This window comes from Python bivittatus, unplaced genomic scaffold (genome assembly GCF_059951505.1).
Source record: "Python bivittatus isolate LINGU-HERP-01145 unplaced genomic scaffold, Pbiv_v1 ctg000580_np1212, whole genome shotgun sequence".
NCBI lineage: Eukaryota > Metazoa > Chordata > Lepidosauria > Squamata > Pythonidae > Python > Python bivittatus.
This window is the reverse complement of record NW_028277087.1, coordinates 25,864,400-25,882,549: the sequence shown is the minus strand read 5'-3', so window position 1 is coordinate 25,882,549 and position 18,150 is coordinate 25,864,400. Positions and strand designations below refer to the sequence as shown.

Sequence of the window (18,150 nt, the reverse complement as noted above, 5' to 3'; positions counted from 1 at the left end):
CTTTATTCTAGATCTCCAGAAAATGAAATTGTATCCAGCTGCTAACAAGGAGGTAGTTTGTGAAATCACCAATCCTTTCTATGAATACTTTGTAGACTTAGATGTTTTGAAATAGGATAGTGATATAATTATGAAATCTACAATTCTTATTTACCTAGGATTAAGTAAATTTATCTAAAATTCTTTACGTAGGAGTCTTACAAAGGGAGTTGGTCACCTTTTATCTGTGCTACTTACCCTTCCCAGTACATTGCTGATTTCTCAACATATGCTTACTTTAAGTTAGACTCTGCATACGTTTTCCTCTGGAAAAAAAAAATTAGACTATCACTTTTAATTTTAGTTTCTCTTCATGGTTTTTTTTTTTTGTCCTACATCTTGCTTTCTTTGTATTTTGACTTTAAGGCCTTTGGATGTGCTCAAAATATTTTGGTACCTGTGGAGAAAAGCTGAATAACATTTACTTACTTGAAAATTAATGCAGCATAGAGTGCTAAACTAAATAATTCTCAGTTGGCTAAGAGATAAATCCTGGGCTGTTTTACTGTGTCTGATATTATAGAGGACTGGAAGGAAAGGAGCAATATCTTCTTTATGCAATGAAAGGTAGCTTCTGCAGTAGTTTGTGATGCATTGACATTTGTAAATGGGTTTAAAAAATATGAGAATTAAGCTTCAATCACTGAATGAAGGTTGCTGATTATGTAGCAGTCATTATGTTGGGATGAGCAAATTTGAAGTTTGCAGGATCTTGTTTTTTTAGTATAGCCCTGAAGGCTGCCAGCTGGAGCAATTGCAGAATACTGATTCAGGCATGCAATCATATAAATTAATAAAAAAGATATTTTTGAGCACACATTCCAATCCAGAACTCAGATTTTAGTACCAGTACCAAGGCTGAAATGACCTTCATGGAAAAAAATCTGCTCTTAGTCTATCCCATCACCAGTGTTTTTCTAATCTAAAGCAATTAAATTTGGGGAGGGAGTATTCATTTAAGTATTGCTGTTATTAGACAGTGAAGAGTACAAAACCTGATCAAACTGTTGCAGAGCATCCAGAGACATATCAATAGATTTAAGTCTACTATTCTTGCTTTTAGACTTACAATATGCTACAGTATTGTTCATTATTTTGTAGAAAGAACAACAACACTGAAATTCATGTACAGTGGTACCTCGGGATACGAACGCCTCTACTAACGAACTTTTCGGGTTACAACCAGCTCCGGCCGCAAAAATTTACCTCGATGTGCGAACTCCGCCTCGGGGTATGGTCATTTTTCCGCCCTGACACGTGGTCCGTGGCCATTTTTCCGCCCCTGACACATGGTCCGCGGCCGTTCTCCTGCCGTGCCGCGCCCGGCCGTTCTCCTGCCACGCCCGGCCTTCTCCCGCCACGCCTGGCCTTCTCCCGCCACGCCTGGCCGTTCTCCCGCCGTGCCCGCCCGTTCTCCCGCCGCGCCGCGCCCGGCCGTTCTCGCGCCACGCCCGGCTGTTCTCCCCCCCCTGACGCGTGGTCCGCGGACGCCAGAACGGATTAACGGTAATTACATTGAACCTTATGGGAAAATTTGCTTCGGGGTGCGACCAAATTCGGAGAGCGGAACGGATTAACCAGATTTACATTGAACCCTATGGGGAAATTTGCATCGGATTACGACCAACTCGGGATACGCCCAGAGTCACGGAACGCATTAAGTTCGTATCCCAAGGTACCACTGTATACATAAATTACTTGATCAGGTTAGAAAATGATGGCAGAAAGAATATTGGAAAGATATTTGGGGATACAAATAATTGTAAAATATAGGATATTAATTGTAAAATATAAAGAAAATACCACAATATAAATATAAGGAAGAATATGAAGAAATAATGAAAGTAGAAGATGATTGTAAAGAAAAGAAAACTCTTATAATACATATGGATATGTTACCTTATTATAATTCCAACTACAGGGCCAAAAATATAAAGTCTAGAAGCTTGCTTTGCATATGATATTGCAATGGGCAGTTTGTACATACAGATAAATTGTCTAATTTAGGTTATATAAAATGCTGGGAAAAGTATTTTGACCGTAAATGGATGCTTGTTATATGTCTAAAACAAATATTTCACTTGTACAATAAAAAGGTGCTAAGACTATCAGCAGTAAAATTATAAACAAATTATGATTAAAACACTAAAATAACTCCTTGAAAGAAGTAAACATCCCCCCTTAAAATAAAACTTACTTTTTATTTTAAGCTACAGTTCTTACAGTCAAAGATTTTCAGTAATTATGCAAAAATATTGGTTTGGCTTTACATCATACTATTATGTGATATATGATGGAAACTGACAGAATCTCTCCAGGTTATTGCAGGAAATGCCTATATTTGAATTACTGATTTGAAGCATTCAACAACAGTGCTTATTCGGTAGAAGTGTCATTACATTATTTAGTATTTAAAAGAAAACCTTAGAAATAAAAAGTATAGGATCGTGTAATCCATCTTGTTCCCAATAGCTACTGAAATTGTTCAATAGGCAGAATTGTGCCTATTGAAGTTGTGAAAAATCAGGTCTTTCCTTGTTGGCTTTCCCAACAACTATTGTCAGAAATATTTTCTTATTAAATATTGATGCTTTATTTGGCTATCATAGGTGACAGACGTGAACTGTTTTATTTTAAAGTCATCTGAGTTGGTGGCTATCACCAGCTGTTAGCAAAAGCTACGATAGTTCAACATTCTGTGAAGCAATACTTTATTTTCCATCTCCTAATCTGATACCCTATCAACTTAATTATGAATTCTAGTCTATTGGGCTATAGTGTATCTTAAATTTCTTCTTTCTTTTATTATAGCATACCTCTCATGGTGAAGGACGACAGGAAATTTCCTCCCGATCTAGTCGGTCTGGGGCCCGCTGTAGGAATTCTATAGCTTCCTGTGCAGATGAGCAACCTCATATTGGGAATTACAGACTCCTTAAAACAATTGGAAAGGGAAATTTTGCAAAAGTGAAACTGGCCAGACACATCCTTACTGGCAGAGAGGTAAAGTCTTATGTTAGTATTTTATTTTAGATTTTGCAGGATGTAGTTCCTAATATAATTATTTTTAGTAACTAAAATAATGTGAACTTTGCATATAATCATGTAAATTTAGCAGGAGGTTGTTTCTTGTCTCTTTAATCAATACTGAAGAAATGTTTTAGTCTAAAAAGTACAATTAAAAGGATTAAATGTTGCTAAATTAAAGTTCTTGTAAATCCCAATAAATTGTATTCATTATGGGAAGCTGAAACATTTTTCTTTGTAGAAATATTGGTTTGACACATAGATTTATTAATTTCATTTATATTCTTGGCAATATTTTGGTACAACATCTTTATATCTCTTTTCAGAATCTGCCATTCTGGATTTGCTTGCTGTACTTGCTGTACCTGCCAGTGGCTTTTTTAAAAAGCCATGCTTCCTTAATGCCTCCTTACCTCAGACACACATTTTCCTGAAACTGCACAGCTGCTGTGCAAGCCTAGGAAAAGGCACCATTTCTTTAAAGAGCCACTGATATACAGTATAGCACAAGTATGCCAATGCTGAATCTGAAGAATTTTTTCCACTTCAGATCCAAATCCAGCACACATCTAGTATGTTTTAATCACTAATTAAGTGTTGAGCCTTTTCAGCCTGAATTTAAAATTATTTAAAACTCCTTTATTAGTCACTAGTTATGTAGCAATTTATCTTATGTTTCATGAGAATATGTGCATTTTTAAGTCACCTTGAACATAATTGTAAGAAAAACACTAGAAACAGACAAGCATGCACCATTTAAAATATGCTTCTGCTCTTTCATTTGCAGATTTAGGAATCTTTGATGGATGAATTTTGATAACATTAAATATTCTTGTGATACCATTTGGAAGAACAGACTCCCTTAAATATGTTTTTAGAGGCAGTCTCTTTACTCAGTATATGTGCCTTATATCCTCATGTAGAACGTAATGTTGAGATAATAGATTTAGCACTCTTAGCTCATATATTTGCCTTTTATTAATGAAAAGGTCAAACCTTTGGATATTTTGGGCAGAAAATTACAACAGAAGGAGATCTAAGTAGAAAGGAATTACAGAAAATAATAAAGATAATACAAATCATATGACAAATCCAGGTAAACCTTTTTCAAATAAGAAAAATTAAGTATGAAAATAAATATCACCTGTTTACTGCTAGTTACTGTAGAAGTATAGTAACACTGCTTTAAAGAGGAAAGCAGTATTTGCAAACAGCTGTCTTTTATACCAACTGGTGTTTTCAAGCAATTCTATTGCATGCCCCAATGTATTATGATATAATGAATTCAGTCTGAAGATAATAAAGCCATGTATCAATAGGGATCTTATATACAACAGAAGATGGTTACAACCAGCAATATTCTGTTATCTACACATCAATTTTATTTTTATTTATTAAATTTATGTGCTGCCCAACTTCCAACAGCTCTGGATATCTGTGTTGGACATGAAGTTGAATCAAGGAGATGAGGCTTATATTAAGAGGGGGTTGAGTTATGTTTTGTGTTAAAGCTGGTTGATTGACTCATATCAGTAACTCAAACACAGAAGAAAACAGTGGAATTCATCATAATTTTGAGGTCCACTGTGCTTTAACATTTTTTTTGAACAGTTAAAATGTTTCTATTTGGCATGTGCTGATGGATATCTAAAGAGGCCAGATGAAGGTCATGATTGCAAAGTATTCATAACATTGAAGAAGTAGACAGATACATTTTTGCTTTCTAATTGTGCCAGAACTCTAGTTTCAGTAACTATAAAGTACATAAATGATGGTTGCCCTAAAATATGGTGATTGCAAGTAGCTCACATGGTTATAGGGGTAGTATTAGAGAAATTTATGAAGAAAATTGTCAAGAATCAGTAACAACATTCCTTATTGTATTAGCTGTTTGTGAGCAACAGTAAGAAAGAGAAGTTACATTTTAAGTCATGCTTCTGAATATTCTAAAAGCTCTTGCGTTGTCATTTGGGAAAGTAGGCTGCTGGGCAAGGTCTGGTCTTGGTCTGGTCCAGGAGATCACTTTCTGTGTACTAGGCAACACCCTGACTATCCATTGTTAGTACCAAATACCTGTCTGCATTGCAGAAGTGATATTGCAAATATTGGTGATGGACTGTATTTAGGGAGGGGGTTTGAAGAAAAGTTTTGTTATTGATCATTGACTGGTGAAAGATCAAAAAACAAGAAAAAATTGACAGTTCTTACAGTAATTGGTTTTTAATAGTAGAATCACCCAAGCAATTATAGGTTATTAGGTTGTATGTGTGTGTTTTAATTCAGTAAGTGAATTAAATTCAGTAATGTGCTGTCAGTCCCAAATTATTTAGAGCAACTCTCCTGTGAATTCTTCGCTGTTTTAAAAAGACAAGCCATTAGGAATATGATACCATAATATTGAGAAACTGCATAAAAGTAGTTGTCTCTCAAAATATTAGATGTCAGAGCCATCCAGTGAAGCTAATAGTAGGAGATTCAGAAGAGATTTTAAGAGTTGCTATTTTGCAAGGTGCATAGTTAAACAGTTTGCTCTCGCAAGATTAGTGATAACTGTTTTTTCCCCTTGGATAAACTCATGAAAGTGAAAGTAAGACTATCAACAATTGCTATTCACAGTGGCTATATATTGCAACCAGTATCATATGTTTAAATATTAGTTTTGAAAAGGTCTGCTACTGCACTCATGTCCTGTTTATACATTTCTTATAAGCATCTGTTTAGCCATGGTGACATTCAAATGCTAGTATAGATATGCCTTTGGTCTACTGTACTTGAATAACAATTACTAAGTTCTTAATTGAAAACATGCACATGCTACTGAAAAATAATCTTGGCACATCTTATTTTATGAAGGCAAAAAATGATGGTAGGTACTTGCTTCTGTGGCAGTCATTTTGTGAGAGTGCAAATTACAGTGGTGCCTCAGTTCACGAACTTAATTCATTCCACAATTCTGGTTGTGAGCTGAATTGGTCGTGAACTGAATCAAATTTCCCCATAAGGTTCAATGTAAATAAGGTTAATCCGTTCTGAACCATATGTATTTTTTTAAAGCCATCTTTATTCTTCAAAATAGTCGAGATTGTCAGTTTCGCCATCTTGTACTCCGAGGCCAGATCAGTCACACGAATACCACGCTCATGCTTTTCTACAATTTCCTTCTTCGATTCAATGGTTATTTTCTTCAAAACCTTCTTCTTACCATTCTTGCTCTGCACTTTCTTGTTACCTTCATTATTACTCTGTGTATTCTTGTCACCTTCATTACCACTCTGCACTTTCTTTTTACCGCCATGCTTGCTCTGCACTTTCTTTGGAGCCATGCTGGATGTATTGTATGTGCTAAAAAGCACACCAAAAAGCTTCACAGCAAGTCTGTCTGCTACTGCAATCTCACCTAGAGGAAGCCATGACCACGGTGTCAGAGCAGGGAAGATGGCTATGGGTTGTGTTCATCACCCGATGCAGAGTTCGTGAATGGAAGCAAAATTTTGCGAACGCTGCTGTTCATGAACCGAATTGTTCGTGAACAGAAACATTGGCTCCCCAAATTGGGGAGCTCTGTTCTAGTATATAGAACTGGTATAGGCATCCTCTTCTGGCAGATCTTTTTGAAGAAGCTGCACCCACCAAAGTAAGTAGAGGTGGGTTAAAAGTGGGCAGGATCACCAAGAAGAGAGGGCTGAGATAACAAACTGTATTCTTGAAATTAACATCAGGGACATTAATAGTAACATCCATTCAATGCTAGCAAATTCAAGATGTGGCATTTATGTATTAGTCCTCCTCTTTAGTGAAATAGAAAACAGCAGCCAATTATTGCTGTTGTAATTTTAATTGGCAGTTGGCATTAACATTTATGTTACTGGCTCACTTTTCTCTTCTTCCTCTCAGCCATAACAAGAAAAGTATTTAGAAATGTATATAATTAACATTTAAAAGTTGAGATGCTTTTTAGTTTGACTCAGGGGATTTGGAAAGCGTTCTGTGTCTTTTTCCCTGTAAACTGTTTGATCCATCTTTTAACCGCTGCAGCCAACAACCATACAGAATACTGCCCAAACCTTTGCAATGTGTGGATCTGCTTTCCTTCACTATGGAAGGAGTAAGAAAGAGGCAGAGAGAAAACTCTGTGTCTTTCAGTCTTTGCAAACCTGGCTCTGGAAAGCAGCTGAATGTGTTAGATGAGCCTATGTTTGGTGCTTGTTTGTGTACATACATGCATTGGGAGCTCAGAAGTTACTTTCTCAGTCAGGCAAACACTGAGCATTTCTGAAACCAAATTGAGTAATAGTCCCTGTGTCAGGTGAATGGTACCTGTATCTGTGTGCATATAAGTAAGTTGGTAGAGTCTGCATGTTGTATTCAGCAGCACAGGCAGTTTGGAATCATAGAAAGGCAGAGAAATAAGCTCTCCTTTACAATGTTATTGCTGGGTTTGCTCAGATTTAGCAGCAGCAAATAGCAACAGGAGGCGGCCCTGGACATCAGAGTACCTGTTACAACCTTGTCTTGTATTTCTATTGCATTCTGAAATGAAGTATGGGAACTGCATAAACTAACAGAATATCACTGTGGGAAGGAATAACAACACAAAAACAGTGGGCTTTCTTTTTGAGGAGAAAAACATCCAGAACAGGTTGACCCTTAATTTTAGAGCTTATTTACCAACAGCACATCTGTCTTGTTTTGATTTAATTCCAACTTGTTCTTCTTTATGCAGCTCATTATCAAATTTAGGCAGGATTCATAGTTATGAATTGCTTCTGTGGATTCCATACTGATGATACCCTACTCAAAAGTTGTGGTGACCTCCCTCAGTGATTGCATTTTTGTGCTGTATTCAAAATTATTCATCATCCACCTTAAAATAAGCCTTCTTTTTCCTCCTATTACCTAATGTTCAGTTACCTTTAAATTATATATTGAGATTTGTACACCAATTGTGTCAAAGACTAACCATTTCTTATAATTCTAAATATTTTTTTTAAAAAGGTGCATTTTGAATAATCCTCTTGAATACAGGTAGTCCTTGTTTAGCAACTGCTTCATACAGTGACTGTTAGCAGTTACAATCCTCACATTTACAACCTTTGCAGATCTGTAAAGAAAGGAGAGCTGAAGTAAGATCATAAGCACTGCCACAGTTTCACTTATTGACCACTTCATTTGATGACCAAGTTGCTGGTCCCAGTTGTGGTTGCTAAATGAGGACTACCTGTATTATTGGAGGTGTTATAAACTATAAAATAATAGTTTCACATTTAATAAAAGTAAGTAGTGATTTTATTTGATATTGACATTATGTATGAGATTTGCACATATGGCTTCTCTAATACATTCCTCTTCCTAAGAATATTTTAAAATTAAGTGAGGATTATGGGTCATTAAGCGAGGACCTCACGTGACTGCAACTTGCAACTTCCTGCTGGCGTCCCACAAGCAAAGTCAGTGGGGAAGCCAGCCGGAAGTCACAAGTCCCGGGTGGTTTGCAAGCAGGCCAATGGGTGGATAAGTGTTATGGAGTGCAGCCAGGTGGGGGAAGGGGTGCTGCAGTGTGAGCCTGGGTGGGCAGACGCTTTGGAATGCAGGCGAGGGGGTGCTGCAAGCAGATATGTGTTACGGAGTACGAGATCCCATAGCAATCTCCTCAGAAAAAAGCAGTGGGAGTGACTTACAAAAGTGACTTGCAACCTTCCCTGCCAGCTTCCCCATTGACTTTGCTTGTGGGAAGCTGGTAGGGAAGGTCACAAATGGCGATCATGTGACCGCGGGACACTGCAACTGTTGTAAGTGCACGCCAGTTGCCAGATGCCTGAATTGCAATCACATGACCGCAGGGGTGCTACAGTGGCCAGAATTTCAAGGACCAGTCGTAAGTACCACACATTCAGTGCCACTGCAACTTCGAATGGTCACTGAACAAGTAGTTGTTAACCGAGGACTACCTGTAAAAGCCTTAGGGCATAGGCCTATTTTCTTATTCTTTATAAATGATTTCATACCTGAATAGCATTAAAGCCTGATTTTTCTGTTTTCAATCTTCAAGTATAAATGCTATTGCTAATGTACTTAAAATGACAAGTTACATGCAGTAGGATGAGACACACAAGAGAAATAGAATAGAATTATTGAGAAGTAAAGTATTCTCGAGATTACTGTATGCATAAAGATGGACAGATTTGGCATTACCCACAATGGAGGAATGGTTCATGAAAATGATGGAACTTGCTGAGATGGCAAAATTGATTTCTTTGATCAGAGAAAAGACAGTATCTACATTTATTGCTGACGGGAAACCCCTATAGACTTTTTGCATGAAACAGAAAAAATGAACTTATGATTTATGGTTTTGATGATTAAACAGAATAGACTATAGAAAAAAGAGAGGCATGTTGTAACCATAGAGTAAGAGGTAAATTTACAATTGTACCTATAACTGTTGAAAAGAAAATCAGAAGCTACTTTTTTGTATCTTTTTTCTTTTCTATTTTTTCTTTACTTTCTTTTTCCTTTCTTGCATTTCTCTTTGATTTCTTTTTCTTACTTTATATTAGTTTGTGTTAATTTTTATATTATTTTAAAAAATCTTTAATAAAATTATATATAAAATAGAAGCAAAGTATTGTGGCTGAATGATTGACAAGAATACCAAATGGCTTGGGATCAGATTATTTGAAATTCTGCTTACATCTCCCATAATCTGCTCAGGACTGAGATTCATAAGACAGGACCTGTGATATCTATGAGAAGGGGCCTTCTCACTGGTTGCTCCCAGGTTTTAGAACACCACAGTTCAGGATGTTGGATCTAGCTCTCTCAGTGATGGCCTTCTACTGACAAGCTAACAGATTTATCTCAACGTATGTTTGGTTGATTGATTTTACAGCTCTCTGTTTATATGGTTTTAACTGGTTTTAGTTTTTTAATATTTATTTGGATTTTTTAAAACAATGGAATATGTTCACCACCTTCAACATTTTTTTAATAGTAGAATATAAATGTAACATGTGTATGTATCAGTTTGTTTAGATCCTACTTATAAATAATATTCAGTTTTAAACCAGAAACTCTTCAGGATTCATTAGTGGGAATTATTTTGGTACTGTGTATTATTTCTTGAGCTAATTCACATTTGCTTTTTACGTACCTACAGTAAATACAGGATACTAATAATCATCTGTGTATTAGATTTTGAAAGTTTCAACTGCTGAATGAATTGATGGGATACAATCTATGGTTTATTTTATATAGGGATTCTTGGTAATGAGTAATGGTTGACTTATTACAGATTTCTACAAGTTTAGCTTCACAGGTTTTAAAAACAATTTTTGAATTTTCATACAATGTCCAGATAAATTATTGCACATTCTAATACTTAATGTTTTTTAACTGAAAAACTCCCTTTAGATTGTGTGGGTTGTTTTCCTTTGTTCCCATCCAGTTTTGTCATCCTTGCCATCTTTACTCTTCATTTTTGTCTCTTGTTGTTTTTCTTGTCTTTAATGTTTTAAACAATCTGTAAACTGCCCAGAATCTCTGGGAGTTGGTGCCATACAGTGGAGCAAAAAAGTATTTAGTCAGCCACCAATTGTGCAAGTTCTCCCACTTAAAAAGATGAGAGAGGCCTGTAATTTTCATCATAGGTATACCTCAACTATGAGAGACAAAATGGGAAAAAAATTCAGAAAATCACATTGTCTGATTTTTAAAGAATTTATTTGCAAATCATGGTGGAAAATAAGTATTTGGTCAATATCAAAAGTTCATCTCAATACTTTGTTATATATCCTTTGTTGGCAATGACAGAGGTCAAACGTTTTCTGTAAGTCTTCACAAGGTTTTCACACGCTGTTGCTGGTATTTTGGCCCATTCCTCCACGCAGATCTCCTCTAGAGCAGTGATGTTTTGGGGCTGTCGCTGGACAACACGGACTTTCAACTCCCTCCAAAGGTTTTCCATGGGGTTGAGATCTGGAGACTGGCTAGGCCACTCCAGGACCTTGAAATGCTTCTTACGAAGCCACTCCTTCATTGCCCAGGCGGTGTGTTTGGGATCATTGTCATGCTGAAAGACCCAGCCACGTTTCATGTTCAATGCCCTTGCTGATGGAAGGAGGTGTTCACTCAAAATCTCACGATACATGGCCCCATTCATTCTTTCCTTTACACAGATCAGTCGTCCTGGTCCCTTTGCAGACTAACAGCCCCAAAGCATGATGTTTCCACCCCCATGCTTCACAGTAGTTATGGTGTTCTTTGGATGCAATTCAGCATTCTCTCTCCTCCAAACACAACGAGTTGAGTTTAGACCAAAACGTTCTACTTTGGTTTCATCTGACCATATGACATTCTCACAATCCTCTTCTGGATCATCCAAATGCTCTCTAGCAAACTTCAGACGGGCCCAGACATGTACTGGCTTAAGCAGGGGGACACGCCTGGCACTGCAGGATTTGAGTCCCTGGCGGCATAGTGTGTTACTGATGGTAGCCTTTGTTACTTTGGTCCCAGCTCTCTGCAGGTCATTCACTAGGCCCCCCATGTGGTTCTGGGATTTTTGCTCACCGTTCTTGTGATCATTTTGACCCCATGGGGTGAGATCTTGCATGGAGCCCCAGATCAAGGGAGATTATCAGTTGTCTTGTATGTCTTCCATTTTCTAATTATTGCTCCCACAGTTGATTTCTTCGCACCAAGCTGCTTGCCTATTGCAGATTCAGTCTTCCCAGCCTGGTGCAGGTCTACAATTTTGTTTCTGGTGTCCTTCAACAGCTCTTTGGTCTTGACCATAATGGAGTTTGGAGTGTGACTGTTTGAGGTTGTGGACAGGTGTCTTTTATACTGATAACAAGGTCAAACAGGTGCCATTACTACAGGTAACAAGTGGAGGACAGAGGAGCCTCTTAAAGAAGTAGTTACAGGTCTGTGAGAGCCAGACATCTTGCTTGTTTGTAGGTGAGCAAATACTTATTTTCCACCATGATTTGCAAATAAATTCTTTAAAAATCAGACAATGTGATTTCCTGGATTTTTTCCCCCATTTTGTCTCTCGTAGTTGAGGTATACCTATGATGAAAATTACAGGCCTCTCTCATCTTTTTAAGTGGGAGAACTTGCACAATTGGTGGCTGACTAAATACTTTTTTGCCCCACTGTATATATTTAATACATTATTATTATACACAACCACATGAAATCACAGCTGCCAGTTCTTTAGCTGGTATTGGCCTTAATTTGCATCGAATTCTTCCCAAGAACCTTACGTATTTTGTAGTCATAATGTATTTTGTAATTGATAGATGGAAATTTTGTCAATGTGCAGATTATTATTACTATTATTATTGTTGCTTTTAACTTTGTTTTGTGCACTGGTTGCTCAGTAGGTAATGTGCTATTAACACTCAAATATTTCTGTTTTGTAATATAGCTAAAGTTAAATCAAACATTAATTGCATTTTTTTTTCTAGGTTGCAATAAAAATAATTGACAAAACTCAATTGAATCCAACTAGTCTACAAAAGGTAAGTTTATTAGATGTTCAGTCTTTTAGGTGTACTATGTTTAAAGTCTTCTTTTCTGGCACATTTGCTTCTATTTTTAAATATTGTATTTTATTTTAAGAACTGCATATTCAATAGTGATTTCATTTTAATTATACAGCATTTATTTTCTCTACCAATGGATAGAATGGAGGGAGTCATATAATCTAATAACAGTCCCAATCTGAAGTAGGAATTTTCACCAAAAAAGCTGAAATAAGTACTATTTCTATATTTTCATATCTAAAACTGCAGCATAAACTGAATAAGATCTCTTGTGTCTGCAATTTTGATTTATGGACAAAATTTATAAAAACAACATCTTCATAGATCACATCTTTAGGCTGGAACCACATATATTGAAATTAGGGATCCAAATTGCTAACCAACTGGGAGTCAGAGCAGTGGAGGAGAGACAACCCATGCCTGTAACTTCCCATCACCCAAGGATGTTTCCTTGAGTTGTGTACCAAATTTGTATCAAGAAGCTTCTCTGTAGAAAAGCAGCTGGAAGAGGGTGAGATGTAGGGAGGAAGTGTAGGAAAGATTAAACATTCAGTCTTGCCCATTGTTTCACAACTGAACATTCCCTGCTGCATTTTTAGGTTTCCAGCAGTGGGCTGGATTTTGTGTTGAATGTATATTTCCAGACTATGAATGATTCTATTATTTATTTAGTAAATTTTATAGCTGCTTGATGACTGTTTGAATGCTAATTCCTCTTGGATCTTTCCCCCTAAAAGTTCTGTTCTATCAGCAATGAAATGATAGTTTGGTAGTGTTATCTCTGAGACATTGGCTGGTTTAAAATAAAACCATTTGATTGCTCTGCCTCCTTTCTGTATTAAGAGCAGAAAATAACAAAGCAAATGTTTGGAACGTCAACCTGAATCCATAGTTACTTGAAAGGCAGAAAGAGAAAAACATTACTGTGGAGATCATGCAGTTCTTAGGAATCAGTCTACTTTTGGAATCTTCCTGACTGAAAATCCCAGCTGTCAAATGAATATTTTGTTTACTTTATTAACAGCTTGATGAAAATGTCTTATTTTGGATCAGAAGAGTTGAAAATAAATTAGCATGCAGTTTAGTTTCCCAGTTAATGAATATACTGTAATGGGTATATATTCAGTCTAGAACAATCTAGCTACATATTGAAATAGAATCTTATATTTTACAGGAAAGAATAAAAAAGGCTAATAATTTTCTTTCCTTTAACACCTGTTATCTTTAAAAATATCCAAATATCCAAAAATAGAGCAAGTGTTTTAACAGCAACATGCAAATATGAATGCAATTTAAAAAAAAAACTTCTCTAACATATTCCCTATTTAATATGTGAAATCAAGTTATATCTGGGGAAAAAACATACAGTCAGGTCCAGAAATATTGGGACATCGACACAATTCTAACATCTTTGGCTCTATACACCACCACAATGGATTTGGAATGAAACAAACACAATGTGCCTTAACTGCAGACTGTCAGCTTTAATTTGAGGGTATGTACATCCAACTCAGGTGAACGGTGTAGGAGAGTCAGAGTCAGTGGGGAAGCTGGCAGGGAAGGTCGCAAGTCACCCCCATAAGTTGCTTCTGCCACTTTTTCTCCTAAGGAATCTGAAGCACCCCCCACCTGCAGTCCGTAGTGCCCACCTGGCTGCACAGCATCCCCACCTGCAGTTCATAGCACTCACCTGTCTGCCAGCCTGCTTGCAAGCCAATCAGGACTTGTGGCTTGCTGCTGACTTCTCTGTTGACCTTGCTCATTGGAAGCCAGCAGGAAGTCGCAAGTTGTGGTCACAGGAAGACCTCACTTAACAACTCACAGCCCTTGCTTAACAACAGCAGTGGGGACTGCCAGGATTGCCATTGCTAAGCAATGCAGTGATGTGACATTGTGCTTTATGACTGCATCGCTTAGCAACAGAAATTCTGGTCCCAATTGCCATCATAACCCAAGGACTACCTGTACTCAAAGAAGGCCAAAGCATGCTTAGCAACCATGGAATGTACAGTGGCAATGTAAAGGAACCTAGTTAGTCCTCGACTTATGATCATTTGTTCAATGACCATTCGAAGTTACGAACACACTGAAAAAAGTGACTTATGACCAGTGCCCAAAGTTATGGCCATTGCAGCACCCCCACAGTCATGTGATCAAAATTCTGGCACTTGGCAGCCAGCCTGCATTTATGACCACAGGGCACTTCAACTCCCCCCATTCTGCCTGTCTCCCCTCGTCTATGCCCTCCCCCCCGTCACCCTGGGCTCTGCCACTCCAGCTGTCCTTTGCTGTCTTCTTGCTCCTGCTGCTGACAAGGCATGCTTGGCATGCTGCTGGGCCTGGCTGGTCTGAGCTTCAGCTGCGGAAGAAAAAGCCAAAAACAGCCCTGAGCTGCAGCTCACCAAAACGCCCAGAAGGGCAGAGATGGGGGGAGATAGGTGGGTGGTGGGAGTTGGAGGCAATCCCTTACCTTACTGAGGCTCAGGACTGGGACAGACCAAGACCAGAATGGCTTGGATTGGGGTGGGTACTCACTTAACAACCCTCAATTCTCAGTTAATGATGGCAACTGGGACTGCTGGGATTGTGGTTGCTAAGCGATGCATTCACATGACTTACAACTGCATTACTTAGTGACAGAAATTCCGGTCCCAGTTGTGGTCCTAAGTTGAGGACTACCTGTATTAGCATAGTTGATGGCCTTTGGAACAAGAACATACTTCATGATGGAAAATGTACTGCATATGGTTGCAGCTTACGTAGGTTGCTTGGGAAGCACATGTATGCTGCCCTGACTTCCAGGACAAAAAAGAAGGTTGGATACACAGCGAGACTACTATATGCACAAAGATGAAAAACAACGAAATACCCACAATGGAGGAGTGGTTTGTGAAAAATGGAAAAACTGACCTGCTTGATCAGGGATAACTCAATAAGTACTTTCATTAAAAAAAACTCTCATGGACTTTTTGCTGAAATTGGAAAAAAATGAATTGATGATTTATGGATTGCTGATTAAAAAGGGTTGAATATAGAAAGTATTCATGTAATGTAATCTTAGAGAGGAGAGGTAGTAAGTTTGTAACTGCTGTAAAGAAAATTAGAAGTCACTTCTTTATATATCTTTTCCTTTTTTTCTTTTTCTGTCTACTATTTCTTGCACTTTTATCTTTTATGTTTTTCTTTATTCTACTTTATATATTTTCATGTTTATATTTTACTTGTGTAAAAATTTCTAATAAAAATTTAGATAGAGATAGATAGATAGATAGATAGATAGATAGATAGATAGATAGATAGATAGATAGATATAAAAAGAAGGTAGAATATAAATGTACTAAAATTAATAAATAAAAATATCCAGAATTTTATTAGGAGCAGAATTTCTCAGGACCATAAATCACTTGTTTTCTGCTAGTCTTTGTTACATCATCTAAGCAAGCAGTATTGAATGAGGGAACTGTTATAGAGAGTCAAACCAGTTAGATTAGGCATGGAAGTTTTTCATTGACTATGTTTCTGTAGTTGAATTTGGTATACGCAAATCTCAATTTATATTATAAGCAAGATATGTCATAACAAAAATCTTGGTGAACATGTCATGCTTTGTTGTTTTTCTGTCTTCACACTGGAGTAAGTCTTCTTCCTTCCCAACACCTTTCCTATTAAATATTTCTACTAAGCTGTTGAAAAAATTACAAATGCTATTGTGTAACTTTTTTGAGATAAATACTTGATTTTGACTCAGAACTGGACAGATTCCAGTCACTCATCAAATTGTAAAATATTGTTAGAATGTTCTAGCTTTGGCACTTGAACTAAAGTTATTTCTAATGTTCATATTAAGAAAACCTGAAAGAAGCTTGAATGTCCTTCTGAAATTTTTTTAGTATTAAAACTTGGTCTTCAAAGTATGTTTGCTTGTATTTGAAGCGGGGGGGAAGCACTTATTTCTTTTACAGTTTTTTTCTGGTATACTTGTAATTTTCCAGGCTCTTCAATATGATTACAGCCTTAACATTCTTACATGCACATGCTCTCACAGTTGCTGGCTATGTAATACTAACTTTTTAATTTTCTTTTGTTCTAGCTGTTTAGGGAAGTAAGGATAATGAAGATTTTAAATCATCCCAATATAGGTAGAGTATGATTTAAATGTTCTCTTTCTGCATAGATCTGTTTATGCATTCAAGTATGTATTTTTGAAATATATGTGTAAATATGTACATATAGCATCTTCACAATCCACATCAATTTTTTTTAAAGAGCATGAATCATTCTCCCCTGCTGCATTCAGTATCTTCCCATATTTCCAGAGTTTTCACAAGCATGCAACCATACTCAATTTAAAAGTCAAAAGTCCTGGTAAGCAGATTGATTACATGGTTATCTCTTGCATGTGAAACATTTCTACTGTGCGTGCCTCTCCCTTACTTATTTGCTGCAAGGCAGAATCAATGGACTCATCATAATATCACCAATCATTCTGCAGTATATTGTGAGCAGATAGCACAGATAGCATTGGCTCATTCATAACTCAAGTAGTTGCAGCATTCTGCAGGGGAAGGCAGTTTTCAAAGTCAGAAGCCCTCTGGATGTATATGAATACTTTCTATTGCCCACAATTTGTTCCCTTTCAGAGGAAGCAGTTGTACATATCCACTGCAGCTGATAATCCAGATTTTTTCTGAAGTATATTGAAGAATATTAATTGTTGAGATATGGGAACCAGTGGGTTAGATGCATCTTGAAAAGCTTTTCAGTTGGTCCCACTCATTTGAAGAGACTGCTTTCTATGTTTGGTTCTGCCCTGGTTTTGTCTTTTGTGCAGTTGTCTTACTACCTTGGGCACTATTCTTCTTTATATCTGCTCCAGCATGCCCTACTTAGATTAATTCTTTTTGGAAAGGCTTGGGCTGCTCTCAACAAACACTTATTCAGCTTTGTTTCTGTCTTCCTCCATCCCCAAGCAAGCCCTCATTCACCTGGGTGACATGTTGAGGAGCTTCAAGGTAACAGGAGAGGAAGAAGACACAGGAAAAAAGAGTGGGAGTAATAGAGAATAAAGCAAGGACGTGGATAGAAGATGACACCAGAGAGCACTAGAGGAGAGAGAGCAAGAAAAGGTTTAGAAGTGTTGCTGGGGAAAAGGATTATGAAAGAAATGCAGAAAGGATTTGGGGGAAATATGAATGGAGGGTAAGAATATAGGCTTCCAGATCTAGACTGAAAAAAATGTAGATGGCCACTGAATGGCAGTAAACTTTTTTTGCAGCTCAGATCTAATAGCCTTAATAAATGGTATGCACCATTACATTCCATTTGATCTGCTGCTGATATACAACTTCTGGAAAGTTATCCATAAAATAATTTATCTGGTTGGAAAAATTTTCCCCAGTTTCAAGATACTAATCATCTGCCCTTAAGATATTTGGATCTGCTGCAGCTCTGCAGCATTCAGCAGAGTGTTGCACATGTTGAATTTATAATCCAGACAAACATTTATTTTCAAATGAGATTGAATTATATCATCTTA

At 37.2% G+C, this 18,150-nt stretch overlaps 1 protein-coding gene across 4 annotated transcripts in view; it reads left to right on the top strand.

Moving 5' to 3' along the window:
- Window positions 1-18,150, top strand: part of MARK3 (microtubule affinity regulating kinase 3) — an 89,691-nt gene that overhangs the window by 12,595 nt on the left and 58,946 nt on the right. For all 4 annotated transcript variants that reach the window (XM_088149794.1, XM_088149793.1, XM_088149791.1 and 1 more), the window contains 3 exons: window positions 2,851-3,042; window positions 12,537-12,590; window positions 16,705-16,753. In XM_088149794.1, the coding sequence (XP_088005920.1) occupies window positions 2,851-3,042; window positions 12,537-12,590; window positions 16,705-16,753 (295 nt within the window). The remainder of the gene's footprint in view (window positions 1-2,850; window positions 3,043-12,536; window positions 12,591-16,704; window positions 16,754-18,150) is intronic.